Genomic DNA, 17,446 nt, shown 5'->3' with positions numbered 1-17,446 from the left:
GTCATGCCAACAATGTTTATTTTGTGCCTAGACAGAATCAACAGTGCTTTTCAAAGCAGAGAATGTGTAGTATGATGGTGTGTTGTAGTGCTGACAAATCAACTAAACACAATGATACAGATTTGTTAGAGCAATATTAAGTATTTCAATTAGCAGTGCAGATTGTTACAAAGTAACAACTATTTTTACTGATTCAATCTCATTACTATGTAAACCACTTAAAGAGCACCATGTCTCACTCGATACCAAACATTTTCTAGTGGACACCTGTTGATCCTACTTGAACTGCAGCATTTTAGTGGTACAATTGTTCTTTTCTGTTTATTCATTGTTGCACTGAAGGTTTACTCTAACCTTAAACATCATAACTACTATTGTCATTGTTAAAAAATATTTTATTTATAAAGTTTGCATACATAAAAACATAATAATACAAATGCACATGGGCACATATTTAGGATTGGAAAAAAGGACAGTTTTAACATTTCCAGTTTTAGGAATTCTGACGATTTGATTCGAAAGAAACATTTCTGTGTTTTTTACACTCCAGTTTCCTTAAAGCATTATTTAAAGTAACAGTTCAACCAACAATGAAAATTAGCTGAACATTTGTTTCTCTTTATCAGAACAGATTTGGAGAAATGTAGCATTGCATCACTTGCTCGCCAGTGGATCCTCTGCAGTCAACGGGTGCCGTCAGAATCAGAGTCCAAACAGCTGATAAAAACATCACAGTAATCCACAAGCACTCCAGTCCATCAGTTAACATCTTGTGAAGTGAAAACATGCACATTTTCCATAAACAAATCCATTTTTGAGGCCTTTTCATTTTAAACTGTCGCTTCTGGACAAAATAACAGTTCATAATTCATAACAACACGTCCTCTGGTCGATCTCCTGTTGTTCTCTCACATCAAAATCTACTGAAATATTTGTTTAGAATCATTTTGGACTGTTTGGCTTGTAAACAGTGCTTGATCTGTGCGTATTTCTCTCCTGATTCAGACTAAACTAATTTTTCACTGGAGTAAGAAATATTATGGATAGAGGAGTCATATTTTAGCTAGGCCTTTTAGCACCTTAATGATGGATTTATTCAAAACACAGACTTTCCTTCATGTGGATTATTGTGATGTTTTTATCAGCTGTTTGGACTCTCATTCTGACGGCACCCATTCACTGCAGAGGATCCAATGCTGAGCAAGTGATGCAATACTACATTTCTCCAAATCTGTTCGGATGTACGCCTTGGATATCCTGTGGGTGAGTAAATATTTGAGCAAATTTTCATTTTCCTTTAAAAAAGAAGTTTGCATCAAAATCCCACTTGATTGTCAGCATCAAACTTAGAGCAGCAGTTTCCCCACTACGGGAAAATACAGCAAGTTTTGTTGCAACTTTGTTGCAGCAAAGCAGGTTTTGAGAGTTTGGTCCTAAAAACTAATGTTATTATAATAAATAACAGTAAGCAATATCATAAACTGGCTCACCTAATCAGCGCCATAAGTAAATACTGTATAATCTCATAGCAGACTAAACTAATAAAAGTAGCCTACATGTGTGGTGTTAAGCAGAAAATCAGGCCCGTTTGCGCAAAAGCACATAAAGTGCTCCACTGACAAGTAAAAGGGGCACACACACCCACGCTAGAATGTAACAGTAGCCAAAATGACCCTTTTCCAGTTCACGAGAATCTTGAAGAATCGCACTCCTTTGAAAGGTGTAGATAAGAACAGCCCCAAACGCTGCAAAACCTGCAGTGTGAACGGAGTGAGAATAAAAAAGTGACCACAAGGGGGCAGCACATATGGTACTGTAAAGGGAGTGAGATTATGATATGAACTTTCTGTCTACCTCCCTACCTAAATAAATATAAGATAAAACTTTATTTTAAGGTGTCCTTGTTACACGTTACATACTTACCATAGTAAGTACATGTAGTTAATATTATTCATTCAGTATTTAAATGTAAACCTATCATTGCACTGTAACATGGACACCTTTAAATAAAGTGTAACCAAAAATAAATACAAAGTTTGATTTTATATACCTGCAAATAGTTGGCAAAAGCCAGTGAAGTAGAAAAGACCTCCTTTGGACATGGTGAAGAGCTGTCCGAGGAACACTATGAAGGAGATGGAAGAGAGCACCACAGACAAGATCATGAGGGCCTGGACGGACTGCAGCCATTCTGAGAGAGAAAAGCACACACGAACAACAACAGTTACTTACCTTTAACAAGTACATGTAGTTATTATAGTTCAATAACACTGCCCTGTGTCACATTTGCTGAAAGAAATCCAATACTTGGATACTCGGACTAAGTTTAAGTGCCGATTCCAAAAAAATAGTGCATGTTTTGCTAAAGCACGTCACAAAATATGATGCATTTCATATAATTTTACAACCATTTGTAAGGTGGAGAAGTTTTTTTTTGTTCCTTAATCAGCAGATTAAGACACATTTCCTGTCTTTATCTGAGCCAGTTTATAACTAATTTCACGTGTATGAGTCATTCTTAAGAATTTATTTTATACCTAATATTTATGCTTTTTCCACTTATTTGCAGATTGCAAGTGAAATGATACAGAAACTTTTGACATCTGACTGCTTTTGTTAACCTTGAAGCTGATTAAATATAAATAATCAGAAAAATCTTATGGATGTTTTTGCACTCAGCATCATCAAAATAGGTAATATTAGGCCTGTTTGCAATTTGAAAATGTATCAAATCAGCAGTTTTGTGAACATTCACCAGTTCTCCTGGACTCTGATGATTGAATCCAGTGATTATATTCATTATTTGATTGTGTTAGCTACCCACCGCTGTCTTTGGCAGAAGCACATAACAAGGTTTCTGTGGCGTTTTCATAGGTGCACTTATACCAGAGATCCATGTTCTCTCTGTCTCCCCAAGACCACCAGGACTAGAACAAGATAATAATACAAAGTAATAAAATGCAACAAATAAAATATATATATATCTGTATAGCTTTTTTAGATAAAGAAGCTTCAGGTCAGTACAAGAAAATGCAAAAGAAAGTGTAAAAACAGCAATAAAACACAATAATAGAAGTGTATAATCAAACAAAAGGGTATAATAAAATATATATATAAAAAATAAAAAATACCATAGGGGGAAAAATGCAAGTAAAAATGTTTTATCTTTACCTGATATATTAAATTATTTAATAAAATAATTTAACCTACAATTCTGAATGTATTTTGATAGATAAACATGCATGACCTCAGAACTCTGATGCATTTGCTCAGTAGACAGATGTTTCTTTATTGTAGTAACTATGAGTAAGATATCTTTGGCATTACGACTAACCTTCTCCATAGTGGCAATGAAAAGCATGGCTAAGGTAACCAAATGCAGAACGGTCACAAACATCAACAGGAATGCCATTTTGGTGGATCCTGCAGGCAGAATAAAAGGTGCTGGTTGAGAAATTGAATCTCACAGAAAAACTGAGGAATCATTTGGGATTTAATCAGCGTGTTTGATGTGGCCGTCATTAAGGAGCTCTGTGTAAACAGCAGTAGTTCGTGTCTGATCTCCGGATTTGAATGAAACCGAACAGAATGAAACAGATCTCCTGTTTCTATGTGCATCCCATTCATACTACCATTCAAAAGATTGAAATTGGCGTTAAGTCTTTAGGGCTGCATTTATTTGATCAAAAATATTATTATAGTTTCAAATAACAATTTTCTATGTGAATATATTTTTAAATGCAATTTATTCCTGTGATGCAAAGCTGAATTTTCAGCATCATTACTCCAGTCTTCAGTGTCACATGATCCTTCTGAAATCATTCTAATATGCTGATTTGCTGCTTGATAAACCTTTCTTATTATTATCAATGTTGTGGGAACCGTACTACATTTAGTTTTTTAGGATTCTCTGAAAGAGCAGCATTTATTTGCAATAGAAGTCTTTTGGAACATTTTAAGCGTCTTTACTGTCACTTAACGCATCCTTGTTGAATAAAATTATTAATCCAGTTATGATTCCAAACTTTTGAATGGTAATGACTATGATGCCATGTTAATCAAAATGATGCCATTTGCTGATGGCGACTTTTCCAGGGAAAAATGTAGGACTTGCGTGTGAACCTTGATTCAAGCGCTATAATAATACTTCACTGGCATCATACCTATAAATGAGTTTTCACCTCACTGCTAGACGCTTTTCCATCGTCACTTTTCCGAGATGCAAAACATGGCTATACCACAAACCTTGCATGACTTTTCCATCCAAAAGATGAACAGAGACTTTTGGTTGAACAAACAAAATGTCCATTCATAAATATGAACTGTGTGACGGATCAGGATAGAGAAGGAAGACTGGGAATGACACAAGCTGATCCCAAGATTGCACACCCCCTCTGTCACAACAGAGCAGTGAAAATATCTCACGGTGCATGCGAGGACACCTACCAAACCAGAGACCAAAAGGCCCTTTGTGGTGGCCTTAAGATTACGTATTTAGTCAACATTCCTCACCTCTGGTTTTCATTAATTCAAACCCTACCTCTCCATGTTTACATGAAGGAGCTGCTTGTCACGCGTTCTAGGCACCGACTCGGATATTTATTTCTCTTTAGTGCCATTCAAGACTTTACCAAGATGCTCTTTACACTGTAAACACAGATGAGCTGTAATTACAGCTCATAAAAGTACCTAGATCTTACAGCAATGTAGAACGGACTATCACATGTAATTAATTAAGACATTTTGGATTCCATACAGTAGTCTTCTAGTCTGTTTGGTTGCAGCTTATTTGTACTTCTGCTGTAAGGTTTGTATGTACAAAACCAACAAACAAGAATATCTCAGAGAACATATAGTTTGATTCTGATTAATAATAAATGTTCTTCCTTCTTAGGTTCAGCGCTTTTTGCATATTAACTATTTTATAGTTATTGTTTTTTTAAAGGTTCTTGATGTGACTTTTAGGTTCTGTGTGAGCATGTTGTTATAGTCTCATGCATTAATAATGTAAAAGTGAAGACCTTGGGTTCTTTATGCACCAGTACATCCATCCAGTAGCTTTCTGAAGAAATATGGCACTTTAATGGTTCTTCTAATGCACATAAACTATAACTTTAGAAGTGGAAATGCTTTTTGTTGTTAAAGATGTAAAAATCAAGCTTACCTTGTGTAGTTGTAGAATCAACAGATCTTTGGTCTGAAGTGCTGTGTTGTTCCTCCGTGTCTTCAGCAGGTCTACTCCCCTCTCCACACACACACACACACTCTTCACAGTACCCCACGTTTGGGAAAAAACGGTCCAGGGAGGAATGCAGGCTTGGTCTGAGGAGGAGTTTCCTTCACAGCTCCTGAAAAACTCTGGGTTTGTTTTACAAACTAAAAATGGGCTTCTAGTTGTGTGTCCACCCAAACCCAGAGAGAGTCTGTTACATATCTACACAACAGTCAATGCACTGATGTTCTGATATAGATTCGGCGATAAAACTATTTTGTGTACTTGTGAATATGTATAAATTAACATTTAAATATATATAAATATTTATTATTTCTTACATTTTAAAAAATTATATACAGTATAAACATTTTGGGGACATCCAGAAACAAACTCTTTTGTAAAAACAACATAAAACTCTAAAAAAATACAGAACATTTTCTGTGAGGGTTAGGGTATAGTATTTATAATTATCTACATAATATAACAACAGAAGAAGTTAATGGAATGTACACATTTAGAAAGCCAAGTAAATGTGTGTGTGTGCGTGTGTGTGTGTGTGTGATTTTTTACATTTTTTATTGTTATTTAATTTGTTGTTATTTAATCATTCCACAGCCTAAGAACAATACCGTAAAATCTAAAGTCATAAAAAACGAAAATTGAGTAGAATAGTCTCACTTCATTGTAACTGTTGCTATACTGTGACATGTTTTCAGAGTTAAAAAATGTTGAATGTAATTGCCTTTCAGATTCCTCTCTCTGTAACACTGCTCCTTTACTTTATTTGTCATTATGAAATATTCTATTTCAGTAAATTTAAATTACATTGCCAAGATGCATAATCCTTTCAGATTAGTTTTTCCCAGGTGGGGCAAGATAACCCCCCTTTCATAATCTCATAATTCTTTTTATTGTTGTTTTTGTTTTTGTTTTTTTGTGCCATTACAAATAAATCATTATTGCTTCTGTTTGATTCCCCAGAATAGTGTGTTGGGTGATTCTTAATGATCCTCTGCATACTAAATGTATCTGTATGTAAATGTGTTACAGTTTATCCGTATATGAAAACTGTTTATATATATATCCATACATACATATCTATATCTATATCTATATATACATATACATATATATATATATATATATACACAAGTCCTTCTCAAAAAATTAGCATATTGTGATAAAAGTTCATTATTTTCCATAATGTAATGATAAAAATTAAACTTTCATATATTTTAGATTCATTGCACACCAACTGAAATATTTCAGGTCTTTTATTGTTTTAATACTGATGATTTTAGCATACAGCTCATGAAAACCCAAAATTCCTATCTCAAAAAAAAATAGCATATTTCAACCGACCAATAAAAGAAAAGTGTTTTTAATACAAAAAAAGTCAACCTTCAAATAATTATGTTCAGTTATGCACTCAATACTTGGTCGGGAATCCTTTTGCAGAAATGACTGCTTCAATGCGGCGTGGCATGGAGGCAATCAGCCTGTGGCACTGCTGAGGTGTTATGGAGGCCCAGGATGCTTCGATAGCGGCCTTAAGCTCATCCAGAGTGTTGGGTCTTGCGTCTCTCAACTTTCTCTTCACAATATCCCACAGATTCTCTATGGGGTTCAGGTCAGGAGAGTTGGCAGGCCAATTGAGCACAGTAATACCATGGTGAGTAAACCATTTACCAGTGGTTTTGGCACTGTGAGCAGGTGCTAGGTCGTGCTGAAAAACGAAATCTTCATCTCCATAAAGCTTTTCAGCAGATGGAAGCATGAAGTGCTCCAAAATCTCCTGATAGCTAGCTGCATTGACCCTGTCCTTGATAAAACATAGTGGACCAACACCAGCAGCTGACATGGCACCCAAGACCATCACTGACTGTGGGTACTTGACACTGGACTTCAGGCATTTTGGCATTTCCTTCTCTCCAGTCTTCCTCCAGACTCTGGCACCTTGATTTCCGAATGACATGCAAAATTTGCTTTCATCCGAAACAAGTACTTTGGACCACTGAGCAACAGTCCAGTGCTGCTTCTCTGTAGCCCAGGTCAGGCGCTTCTCTGCCGCTGTTTCTGGTTCAAAAGCACACGCCTGTGCACGGTGGCTCTGGATGTTTCTACTCCAGACTCAGTCCACTGCTTCCGCAGGTCCCCCAAGGTCTGGAATCGGTCCTTCTCCACAATCTTCCTCAGGGTCCGGTCACCTCTTCTCGTTGTGCAGCGTTTTTTTTGCCACACTTTTTCCTTCCCACAGACTTCCCACTGAGGTGCCTTGATACAGCACTCTGGGAACAGCCTATTCGTTCAGAAATTTCTTTCTGTGTCTTACCCTCTCGCTTGAGGGTGTCAATGATGGCCTTCTGGACAGCAGTCGGGTCGGCAGTCTTACCCATGATTGCGGTTTTGAGTAATGAACCAGGCTGGGAGTTTTTTTAAAAGCCTCAGGAATCTTTTGCAGGTGTTTAGAGTTAATTAGTTGATTCAGATGATTAGGTTAATAGCTTGTTTAGAGAACCTTTTCATGATATGCTAATTTTTTGAGACAGGAATTTTGGGTTTTCATGAGCTGTATGCCAAAATCATCAGTATTAAAACAATAAAAGACCTGAAATATTTCAGTTGGTGTGCAATGAATCATAAGTATATGAAAAGTTTAATTTTACCATTACATTATGGAAAATAATGAACTTTTATCACAATATGCAAATTTTTTTGAGAAGGACCTGTATATACATACATATATATATATCCATACATACATATCTATATCTATATCTATATATACATATACACATACATACATACATATCTTTTTAGATATGTTTGTTATTACCGCTATTACTGTATTAGATTCTTTAATCTGATAATTATATTCATGCCTTCTGTTCATGGATAGTCGCATGCTGTAGTTTGGGCAATTAGAAAACTCCTACAGTACATGGAGTAATCTGGAGAATTATTTCCTGTTGGAGGAAACACAGACCACCCAGAGAAACATCAGTTCACACCCATAAATCCCCCATGAAGTGTTTTAATCTGATCTGCTCCAAAAATTAACCTGTCCACTTAAAATGAACTATTTTTTATCTAGTTATGTTAATTCAATGTGAGAATAGCATGAGGAAGGGGATCTAAAGTAGTTTATTTCAGTATTTTATGTTCATGTAGGGCAGGCTATGTGTTTTTATCTTATCTTTTTTATTTTATCTGGGCCATTCCATGAAAAGGATGACTTTTGTGTCCTTCATCAATGTCTTTAACCATGAAAAGCAGAATTGAATTTAACACGAAAAGTCTGATGGAATGTTTAAAATCTCAAAGAAAGTTGGTGGAATGAATCTTATAGGCTACTTATGGAACCGCGTTTCTTAAGGGGTTTGTGGGTTTTTTTGCAGGACATCCCACAGACACACACACACACACACACACACACACACGGCCTGATGAACGTGAATTCCACGCAAATGCTGAAAAATACTTAAAGCAATTCATTATTACATCCATAGGCGACCGTGAATGTTCAGAAGTTCCATTAGAACGCTACAGTTACATGAAAAGAAAAGTTCGACTGAACTCACTGCAGCAGAGTTTGGAGCGGGACCGTGTGCATGTTTTTGTGACATATCAGGACACAACTTTGTATAATGACATGGGTATGACACAGGTATTACAAGGAGAGGGTGACTTATGAGGACATAACCCAAGTCCCCATTTTTCAAAACACTTATAAACCATACAGAATGATTTTTTTTGAGAAAAGTAAAAATGCACAAAGTTTCCTGTAAGGGGTAGGGTTAGGTGTAGGGTTGGTGTAGGGCAATAGCACATAGAGTTTGTAAAGTATAAAAACCATTATGCCTATGGAATGTCCCCACTTTTCACAAAAACAAACGTGTGTGTGTCTGTGTGTGTGCTTCACTGAATTTTCACAAATTTTCAAAATAATAACCTTGAACGATAAGTAATTAAATGGTTCTGAATAACGTCAAGAGATGTGCACAGCACAGGTAAGATCTGTTTAGACATTTACGTGGTCAATTGTTCATTTTACTTTTCTTTAAAGGGAAACACATCACGATCCGAATTTGGTTAACATCAATCTGAAGTTATAGCAATATAGCCTACCTCGTACTATTTTGTGTGTTATTCGCAGTTTATTAAGTAACAGAAAGTTGCAATGTTTTCATGCTGGCAATCTGCTAAGTCGTTTCAAGGAAGAAAAACTGATGTGCGCAACCGATCTGCAACAATAAAATATATGCAAAAAATTAGCAGAACAGCTCACGGGTTTAGTGTAAACCGTAAACAACATCTAAAACACACCAAATCCATAGATAGATAGATAGATAGATAGATAGATAGAACATCTGTATGTTCATCTCCATATCTGTTTGGGATGGACCGATGTTGCAGGACATGGAGCAGCGGCTGCAGGAGGAAGGGTTGGGTTCCTCGGCCTCTAGCGATAAGCATCTGTCTCTGCTGTGGCAGCTTTACACGAAAAGTGAAAGTACCGTGAGATCCCTCAACCAGCAGATACAAGATCTGCAGAAGGAACGTGTTGCTGAGATTGAAAAGGTGAGCACGGCTGAAGAAAAAATCTGGAGACTCGTCACTTGTTTGGTTACTTGTGTCTGGACTGTGGTCTCTGTGGAACACAAAAGTAGCTGTTAAGATGAAAAAGAAATGCAAGGCATTGAAGAATATACACAAAAAGGAAACTGCAGCCTTGTCATTCTTCGATCTTAGGTTCAGCAATAAATCAATCACATTAAGAGTCTCACAAAGACCCGAGACTCTGTGGCTTTACATCTCGAGCAAGGAAACGAAACGTTCCATGCAACTCTGGATGACATCCATCAGCAACAAGGTGCATTTCTGTCTGTTCTCTCCTCCATCAGACTCGCTCTTCACCACTCATGACATTTGAATTCATGCTTACAGAAGCACAGAGGAGTGAGATCTCCGAGATGTTACTTCAGGAAGTTCTGGCTGATATTATTCCCATCAGCTTGAGTGAACAGGTGGCTTACCTCCTCGCAGACAGAGCCTCGCTGCTGGAGAAAATACAAAGTCAGGAGAATGTGTACATGAAGACCACCGAGGGTCCTGATGTCCAAAAGAAGGATTGTAGAGGGAATGTGGTCAGAGTAAGAGAATCAGTTCTCAGGGTGTTTTGTCTTACTACATGTCAAGTCAAATGTATTTATTTAGCCCTTTTCACAAAACACATTGTTTCAAAGAGTTTTACAGACAATCTTTATATCTTAAAGGGATAGTTCACCCAAAAATGAAAATTCGGTCAATAATTACTCACCCTCATGTCGTTCCAAACCCGTAAGACCATGTGTTGTGATACTCTCAAACGCATGTCGAAGACTGACATGGAAAAGAAGAAATTGTTTTGTTTTCTTTGCACACACAAAAATTCTCATAGCTTTATCTAATTACAATTGAACCCCTGATGTCACATAGACTATTTTAACGATGTCCTTGAATGTCTCAGTTGCATTGCTGTCTATGCAGGGTCAGAAAGCTCTCGGATTTCATCAGAAATACCCTAATTTGGTTTGTAACCATATGAGGGTGAGTAATGGTGATTTTTGGGTGAACTGTCCCTTTAATATGTTTAGTCCCATTTAGCAGATTAGAGCTGAGTGATAATATAGAGTATATTTTTTAATGATATAAACAATAAAGCAGGCCTAATTCTTGTTTTAAGTGCAAAACTTCTGATTAGAAACTTAACATCATCTCCACAAGGTGGCACCATCACACATTCAGAGCCCTTGGAAGAGGCTCCTAGGACTCAGAAAGGCTGCTCAGAGTAAACCTAAATTACTGCCTGTATGTTTATGACAATTAACCTGATGCATGTCATTGAAATGTGCAACAAGAAGCAAGAGGCATTAGTATCACGTCCCATTTCAGGTGGATTCCAGCGATGCTGTATGTTTAATTTGCACAAGGACCACTTTTACTAACCTTTGATTTGTCTTGTGAATGTTTCCTTTTCAAAGCATGCACATTGAGGATTTTTTAATGCAGCATGCTCAATGCCTACAAAGCATGCACTGGCTAATCAAACACACAAATTGCCCACTGTAAAATGCTATCTGTGTTTGTACCAGGCAGTTGAGCTGCAGTGCAGTGCGGATGACAAGCTGAAGGGACTGGAGCGAGATGTAGAAGAGGCGTCTGCTCGACTCGCCATGGCTCAACTGGAAGTTGCACACCTGCGTCACGAAGTGGAGAAACTGAAATGCTGTGGTATAATTTATTTGCCATTTCTCTTTCTTGTACAACCTATAGACAAGCTTTTAGTTAAACTCACTTATAGTTTGACTTTTTTCCCCTTTATTTAGAAGTTGCTGAATTATGAAAAATGAAAGAGATGTACAAGAATCAGGAAGAAGAGCTGAGCCATCTTAGGGAGACTGTGAAGAGGCTACAGGCAGAGGGTGTACAGTTGCTCAAAATTGTAAGATAATCATGGAAAAAGATAAATACATTATTCTAGAAAAGAGATGTTCAAAAGTTTTGGGTCAGTATGATTTTTTAAAATAATAATACTAATAATAATAAATTTAAAGGAGGATTCAGAATTCAGTGAGGATACTTAAATTGATCAAAAATAAAATGTTAAGACATTTCTCATGTTACAAATGAATTCTTTTTTAAATAAATGCAGTTCTTTTGAAATAAAACAATCCTGAAAAATGTATCATGGTTTCCACAAAAATATTCATAAATGCTACATAAAATTATAGTGGACTAGTGATGTCACATGGACTATTTTAACAATGTCCTTACTACCTTTCTGGGCCTTGAACTTGGTAGGTGAATTGCTGTCTATGCAGGTCAGAAAGCTCTAAGATTACATCAAAATTCTCCTAATTTGTGTTTTGAAGACGAAGAAAGGTCTTGTGGGTTTGGAACGACACGAGGATGAGAAATTAATGACAGAATGGGTGAACTATCCCTTTGAATAATCAGACCAACCCCAAGCTTTTGAACAGAAATGTATACATATTATGACAAGTTTGCATCCCTAAATATCAATCAGTCAATCTATCTATCTGTATTGACACACTATTAATATTATTTTACTCTAACAGACAGAAGCCCCTGACAGAACCGTCACTCTATCCAAAGACAAGAAGCCACAGGAAGAGGATATCCATTAACGGTTCGGCCTTAGTTTGACTGTATATAGCAGAAAAACATACACTAATGGACCTTATTTATATTTAATTTCATGTGAAAAAGACATTGAAGCCTGTTCAACATATTCTCTGTAGTTCTCAGTCATTTAAAACATTGAAAACTGACAACTGAAGGAAGCTTAGGCTGTAAAAATATAATTGAACCATAATAATTGATGGTTCCAAATCATGGACTTTTCAAGAATCAACAATACTAAAGATAAACAAGCTCGAGCTGTTCCTCCAGGTGTCTTGACGAGATGCAGGAGAGGTTACACATGCTGCAAGATCTGATGCAGGTCACGCTGAAGCTGCGGTTGGAGTTTGAGACAGAGGCTGACCTGCAGATGAGGGCAGCGGATGAATGTGAAGAGCAGAAGAGGAAGAGGACGGAAGCGGAGCGGTTAGTGCGAGACTTCCAGGACCTCTGGGCAAGAACACTCTGCAGATCAATGCAGGCTAGCATGGATGAGAGCAGCGATAACCCTGTAGGGTAAACAGAACAGAACCAACATAAATGTATTGCAGATATCATTTATGTTCTATAATTTATTGTAAACATTTAGAAATTAGTCTGATTCAAAGGGGAGTCAGAAGGCCGAATCCTGACTGGACGAGAGGAGGAGCTGGGGATGGAGGAGGGTAATTAGCTGCTGATAATACTGAAGGATCTTAGAACTAACGCTACGCTCGATTTTTCAAAGTCTATTAAATGTTAAAAATAATGCCTTTCAGTTAAATTGTAACAATGAATGGCTTACTGATTAAAAAAAGATGCCATTAAAAGCGTATTTAAAATATGCCATATTTTGTATCAACATTGTCTGTCCTCACAGATCAGAGATTTAGTAACTAAGTTACAACAGCTTGAGGCACAGGATGTGGAAAGACGATGTGACAAACACCTGAAGCAGGTTCTCAGTCATTTGACTCTTCTTTGAAAGCTGATTTGGTCACTAGTTATGCTAAGGAACTAAATGACTGATTTTTTAGGTGTCTTCTCTGGAGAATGAAGTTTGCCAGCTGAAGGCTGTCCTTCAGGAGGAGCAGCAGAAGACCGGCAGCTGTCCATGACCATGCAGATGGAAACTGACCAGGCCAGAACTTTGGTCCAGGTGAAGAAACCTCTATTCTCTGACTCAGGGTTTCCCAAATTGGGGTTTGAAAAGCCAAAAGGTAAAATGAACAAATAAATGGGGCTGCACAGTGAATTAAAATGAAATGGAAATCACAGTATAGCTTAATGTGGTTATCAAATCAAAGGTTGCAATTGAATAAATAAGCACGTGAAGCGTTGATGCAGTTTTTCAACATCTCCAAGTGGCTTGCTTCACAGAAAATGCTTCTCACAAATGCCATTTTTTTTTGTATAATGGGCATTTTAGGAGCACAGTGTGCTATTGGTTCACTTTATTTGCTCACTTGCATTTTGTAACATAAATGTCTTTATCAATACTTTTGATCAATTTAATGCATCCTTGCTAAATAAAAGTATTAATTTCTATAATGTCATATTAGAATTGCACATTAGAATGATTTCTAAAGGATCATGTGACACTGAAGACTGAAGTAATGATGCTGAAAATTCAACTTTGATCACAGGAATAAATTATATTCTAAAAAATATTAAAATAGTAAACAGTTATTTTAAATAGTAAAAAATATTTCACAATATTACTGATCTTGCTGTGTTTTGGATCAAATAAATGCAGGCTTGGTGAGTAGAAGAGACTTCTTTAAAAATCTTACTGTTCAAAAACTGTTAACTGGTAGTATATTAGAAAAAAAGTGTAAAATGACAAAAACACATTACTAAAATACTGAAAAAAAAATAGAAAAACAAATTATTAAAAACTATATTAATATCTCAGTGATTAAAATAACTCTGCAGATATCTTTAAGATTAAAAATTAAATGATTTAAATGAATGAAAATTTTTGCTGAGTGATGATAAGAAAAAAGTTTGGAATAGATTCTTTATTTCTTCTATTTTTTCCAGTAAATACAACATCAAGCGAATCCACTACAAAAACAAGCTGAGCCGGGCCAGAGGGCTTTACCTGAGAGAGACAGGGTGGCATGACCAAAATATTAAAAGACTTAGAGAAAGAGATTTTTATTTCCAGGAAACAGAAGGAAAAGGTGCAGTCACATGGCAGACTGGGCAATAAAATCGTAAAAAATTGTGTCACCTTTAAATGATGATGCCTGCTCTTCATCAGATGTCACACATGATGAAGATTGTCACATCTGAAAATGAGAGTCTGCTTCAGAAGAACAGAGAGCTTCTTTTACAGCTGCACGACTTTGAAGAGGCACAGAAAAATGCTTGGGATGCAGTTACCTCCGTGCAGATGAGGTACGTTTAGTTGTACATGCGAAAATTCAGCTTTGCGTCACATTTGAACATATATTCAAAAACAGTTATTTTTAATTATAATATTTCACAATATGCATGTTTTACTGAATTTTGATCAAATAAATGAAGCCGTGGTGAGCATAAGAGACTTCTTTGAAAAACATTACAAAATTATTACTGACCCCAAACTTTTGCCTGCATTTCCTTCCTCGGGATACATTTGTTTGAAGAAGAGAATATTCAGCAGACAGCAGCAAGAATGTCAGAGCACATCGAGTGTCTGACGATCCTGGCCGAGACGAACTGTGACGTAAGTACCACCCTTAAACAAGAACATTTATCTAAATCTAATCTTTACAGGTTAACAGTAAGAATGCTGATGGCTTGTCTAATGAATTTTGTTCACATTCTACATTCTGTAGGAAGTCACTGCTGAGAGAAGTCGCGTCATAGAGGGCGAAGACCAAGCTACTCTACCTACATAAATAGCTTTTTCTTTTCAGTGTAAATTAAATTATTTTTGTAAACCTAAATATTTCTAAATAAAGATCCCATCCCATTTTTTGTGTCTACGTAATCTAAAAAAAAAACATTTTCTTTCCCTCATAAAAAACATAATTGACATAATGACAGGGCAGTGAGTCAATAACAAGTCTGAAAACACTCCCTTGTGTGCCATGTGAAAAAGTTCAAGTTACATGTCTCATTTAAAGGAACTGTTCATTTGCTGACAATTTACTCACCCTCAGGCCATCCGAGATGTAGATGAGTTTGTTTCTTCATCAGATTTGGAGAAATGTAGCATTACATCACTTGCTCACCAATGGATCCTCTGCAGTGAATGGGTGCCGTCAGAATGAGAACCCAAACAGCTGATAAAAACATCACAATAATCCACATGACTCCAGTCCATCAGTTAATGTCTTGAGAAGCGAAAAGCTGTGTTTTTGAAAGAAAGAACTCCATTATTAAGGGGTTTGAACTTTTTAAATTATCGCTTCTACCAAAAGAAAAATCCATAATCCATAACTCTTCCTCCAGTGAAAAAGTCCATCTCCTGTTGTTCTGTCACACCAAAATCCACAGACATATTTGTTTAGAGCTGTTATGGACTGATTCAAACCCAACAATTTTTTTTAATTTTTGGAGAAAGCAGTGTTATGGATTATAGATATTTTTTTGGAAGCAATGGTTTACAGTTAAAACACTGTAATGATGGATTTGTTTCTTACAAAAACAGCTTTTCGCTTCACAAGATGTTAATTGATAGATTGGAGTGGTGTGGATTATTGTGATGTGTTTATCAGCTGTTTGGAGTCTCCTTCTGACAGCACCCATTCACTGCACTGGATCCATTAGTGAGCAAGTGATGTGATCCTACATTTACTCAAATCTTTTCTGATGAAGAAACAAACTCATTTACATCTTGGATGGCCTGAGGGTGAGTAAATCATAAGCAAGTTTTTATTTTTGGTTTAAGTATTACATTGAATTGACATGAACATGCAGGTCTCAACATCAATGCATTAACATAAAAATAAAAAAAGAAGGTAAATGTAGTTCTGTGTAAACATATGCATGTACTGTATAAACATATAATGAGCACATAGACTGCTACAGAATTTTCTTGTTTATTTATTTGCTTACTTTTACAAAGTCCGTTCCCACTCCGTGTCTTGACTTTGCCAAGGCAAACCTTATAAGTACCACAATTCAAGACAATTAAAAAGGTATATTTGATAATAACTAGACATGTAGTCATTTTATATAAACTGGTTAACACTTAAGTACTGTATAGTTTATTTACAGCATGTTCATGCTAGGAAATAAAATTACAGAAAAGTACTGAGTACACAAGTAAACACCAATATGGTATAAAATATATATATACATATACATATATATATATATATAAAATGTAATGGTAAACAACTAGTGATAAAATGGTTAAGGCTTAAAATGTGTAAAATTAACACGTTAGTTGTTAATATTTCAACATGATAATAAGTATAAACATAAATAATAAGCCAAGGAGGTATTCTAGACGTTGATACAGCTACACAAATCTCATGGGCAACTCTACAGCTTATTTTTCCCAATATTGTTCTCTCCTGTGTAAGATGTATAATGGTTGAATCTCACAAGAACATGTCCAGGTCATATATTTCACCCCCAAATCAAAAGAAAAAAAACACTAAAATATATTTTGAACAAAACAAAATAAAGCCTATTTTATGAGGACCAATAAGAATTTTTTTTTTTTGTTGTTGGCCATTTTCATGAAAATGTTCCAAAATGTTCCAAAACAAAAATAATATAAATATTAATACTAATATAATAATGTTAAAATAAACACACTGCCTTTCAAAAGTTTGAAATCAGTAAAATCTTTTTTAATTGAGTCTCTTATGCTCATCAAGGCTGTATTTATTTGATCAAAATACTGAAAAAAAAAACAATGCAATTTATGCAATTTCTAATATTGGTTTCCTATTTTAATATACTTTATAAGATTATTTATTTCTGTAATGCAGTGTCACATGATCCTTCAGAAATCATTCTAATATGCTGATTTATTATCAGTGTTGAAACTGTTGTGATGCTTAATATTTTTTTGGAAACTGTGATATTTTTTTCTTTGATTCTTTGATGAATGAAAAGTTA

The 17,446-nt window shown here is 35.9% G+C and overlaps 1 protein-coding gene across 1 annotated transcript; it reads right to left on the bottom strand.

The window, feature by feature from the left end:
* Positions 1-734: 734 nt before the first annotated feature.
* On the bottom strand, positions 735-5,324 carry LOC109070796 (epithelial membrane protein 3-like). The gene is made up of 5 exons (XM_019087307.2): positions 5,165-5,324; positions 3,335-3,423; positions 2,825-2,927; positions 2,051-2,191; positions 735-1,754 (listed from the first exon to the last, which is right to left on the bottom strand). Exons 2-5 carry the CDS (start codon positions 3,410-3,412, stop codon positions 1,579-1,581), a joined length of 498 nt encoding a protein of 165 aa, XP_018942852.2. The 5' UTR covers positions 3,413-3,423; positions 5,165-5,324; the 3' UTR covers positions 735-1,578.
* Positions 5,325-17,446: the final 12,122 nt, after the last annotated feature.

The sequence above is a fragment of the Cyprinus carpio genome, chromosome B11 (assembly GCF_018340385.1).
Source record: "Cyprinus carpio isolate SPL01 chromosome B11, ASM1834038v1, whole genome shotgun sequence".
Lineage (NCBI taxonomy): Eukaryota > Metazoa > Chordata > Actinopteri > Cypriniformes > Cyprinidae > Cyprinus > Cyprinus carpio.
This window is presented reverse-complemented; position numbering and strand designations above follow the sequence as displayed.

What these genes read in the sequence shown, in the direction of transcription:
- LOC109070796 (XM_019087307.2), bottom strand. Translation starts at nt 3,412, where the DNA reads ATGGCATTCCTGTTGATGTTTGTGACCGTTCTGCATTTGGTTACCTTA. An exon ending in TCATTGCCACTATGGAGAAG is followed by an intron (nt 2,928 to 3,334) that starts GTTAGTCGTAAT and finishes ATCTTGTTCTAG; the next exon opens with TCCTGGTGGTCTTGGGGAGA. An exon ending in TGCTTCTGCCAAAGACAGCG is followed by an intron (nt 2,192 to 2,824) that starts GTGGGTAGCTAA and finishes TTTCTCTCTCAG; the next exon opens with AATGGCTGCAGTCCGTCCAG.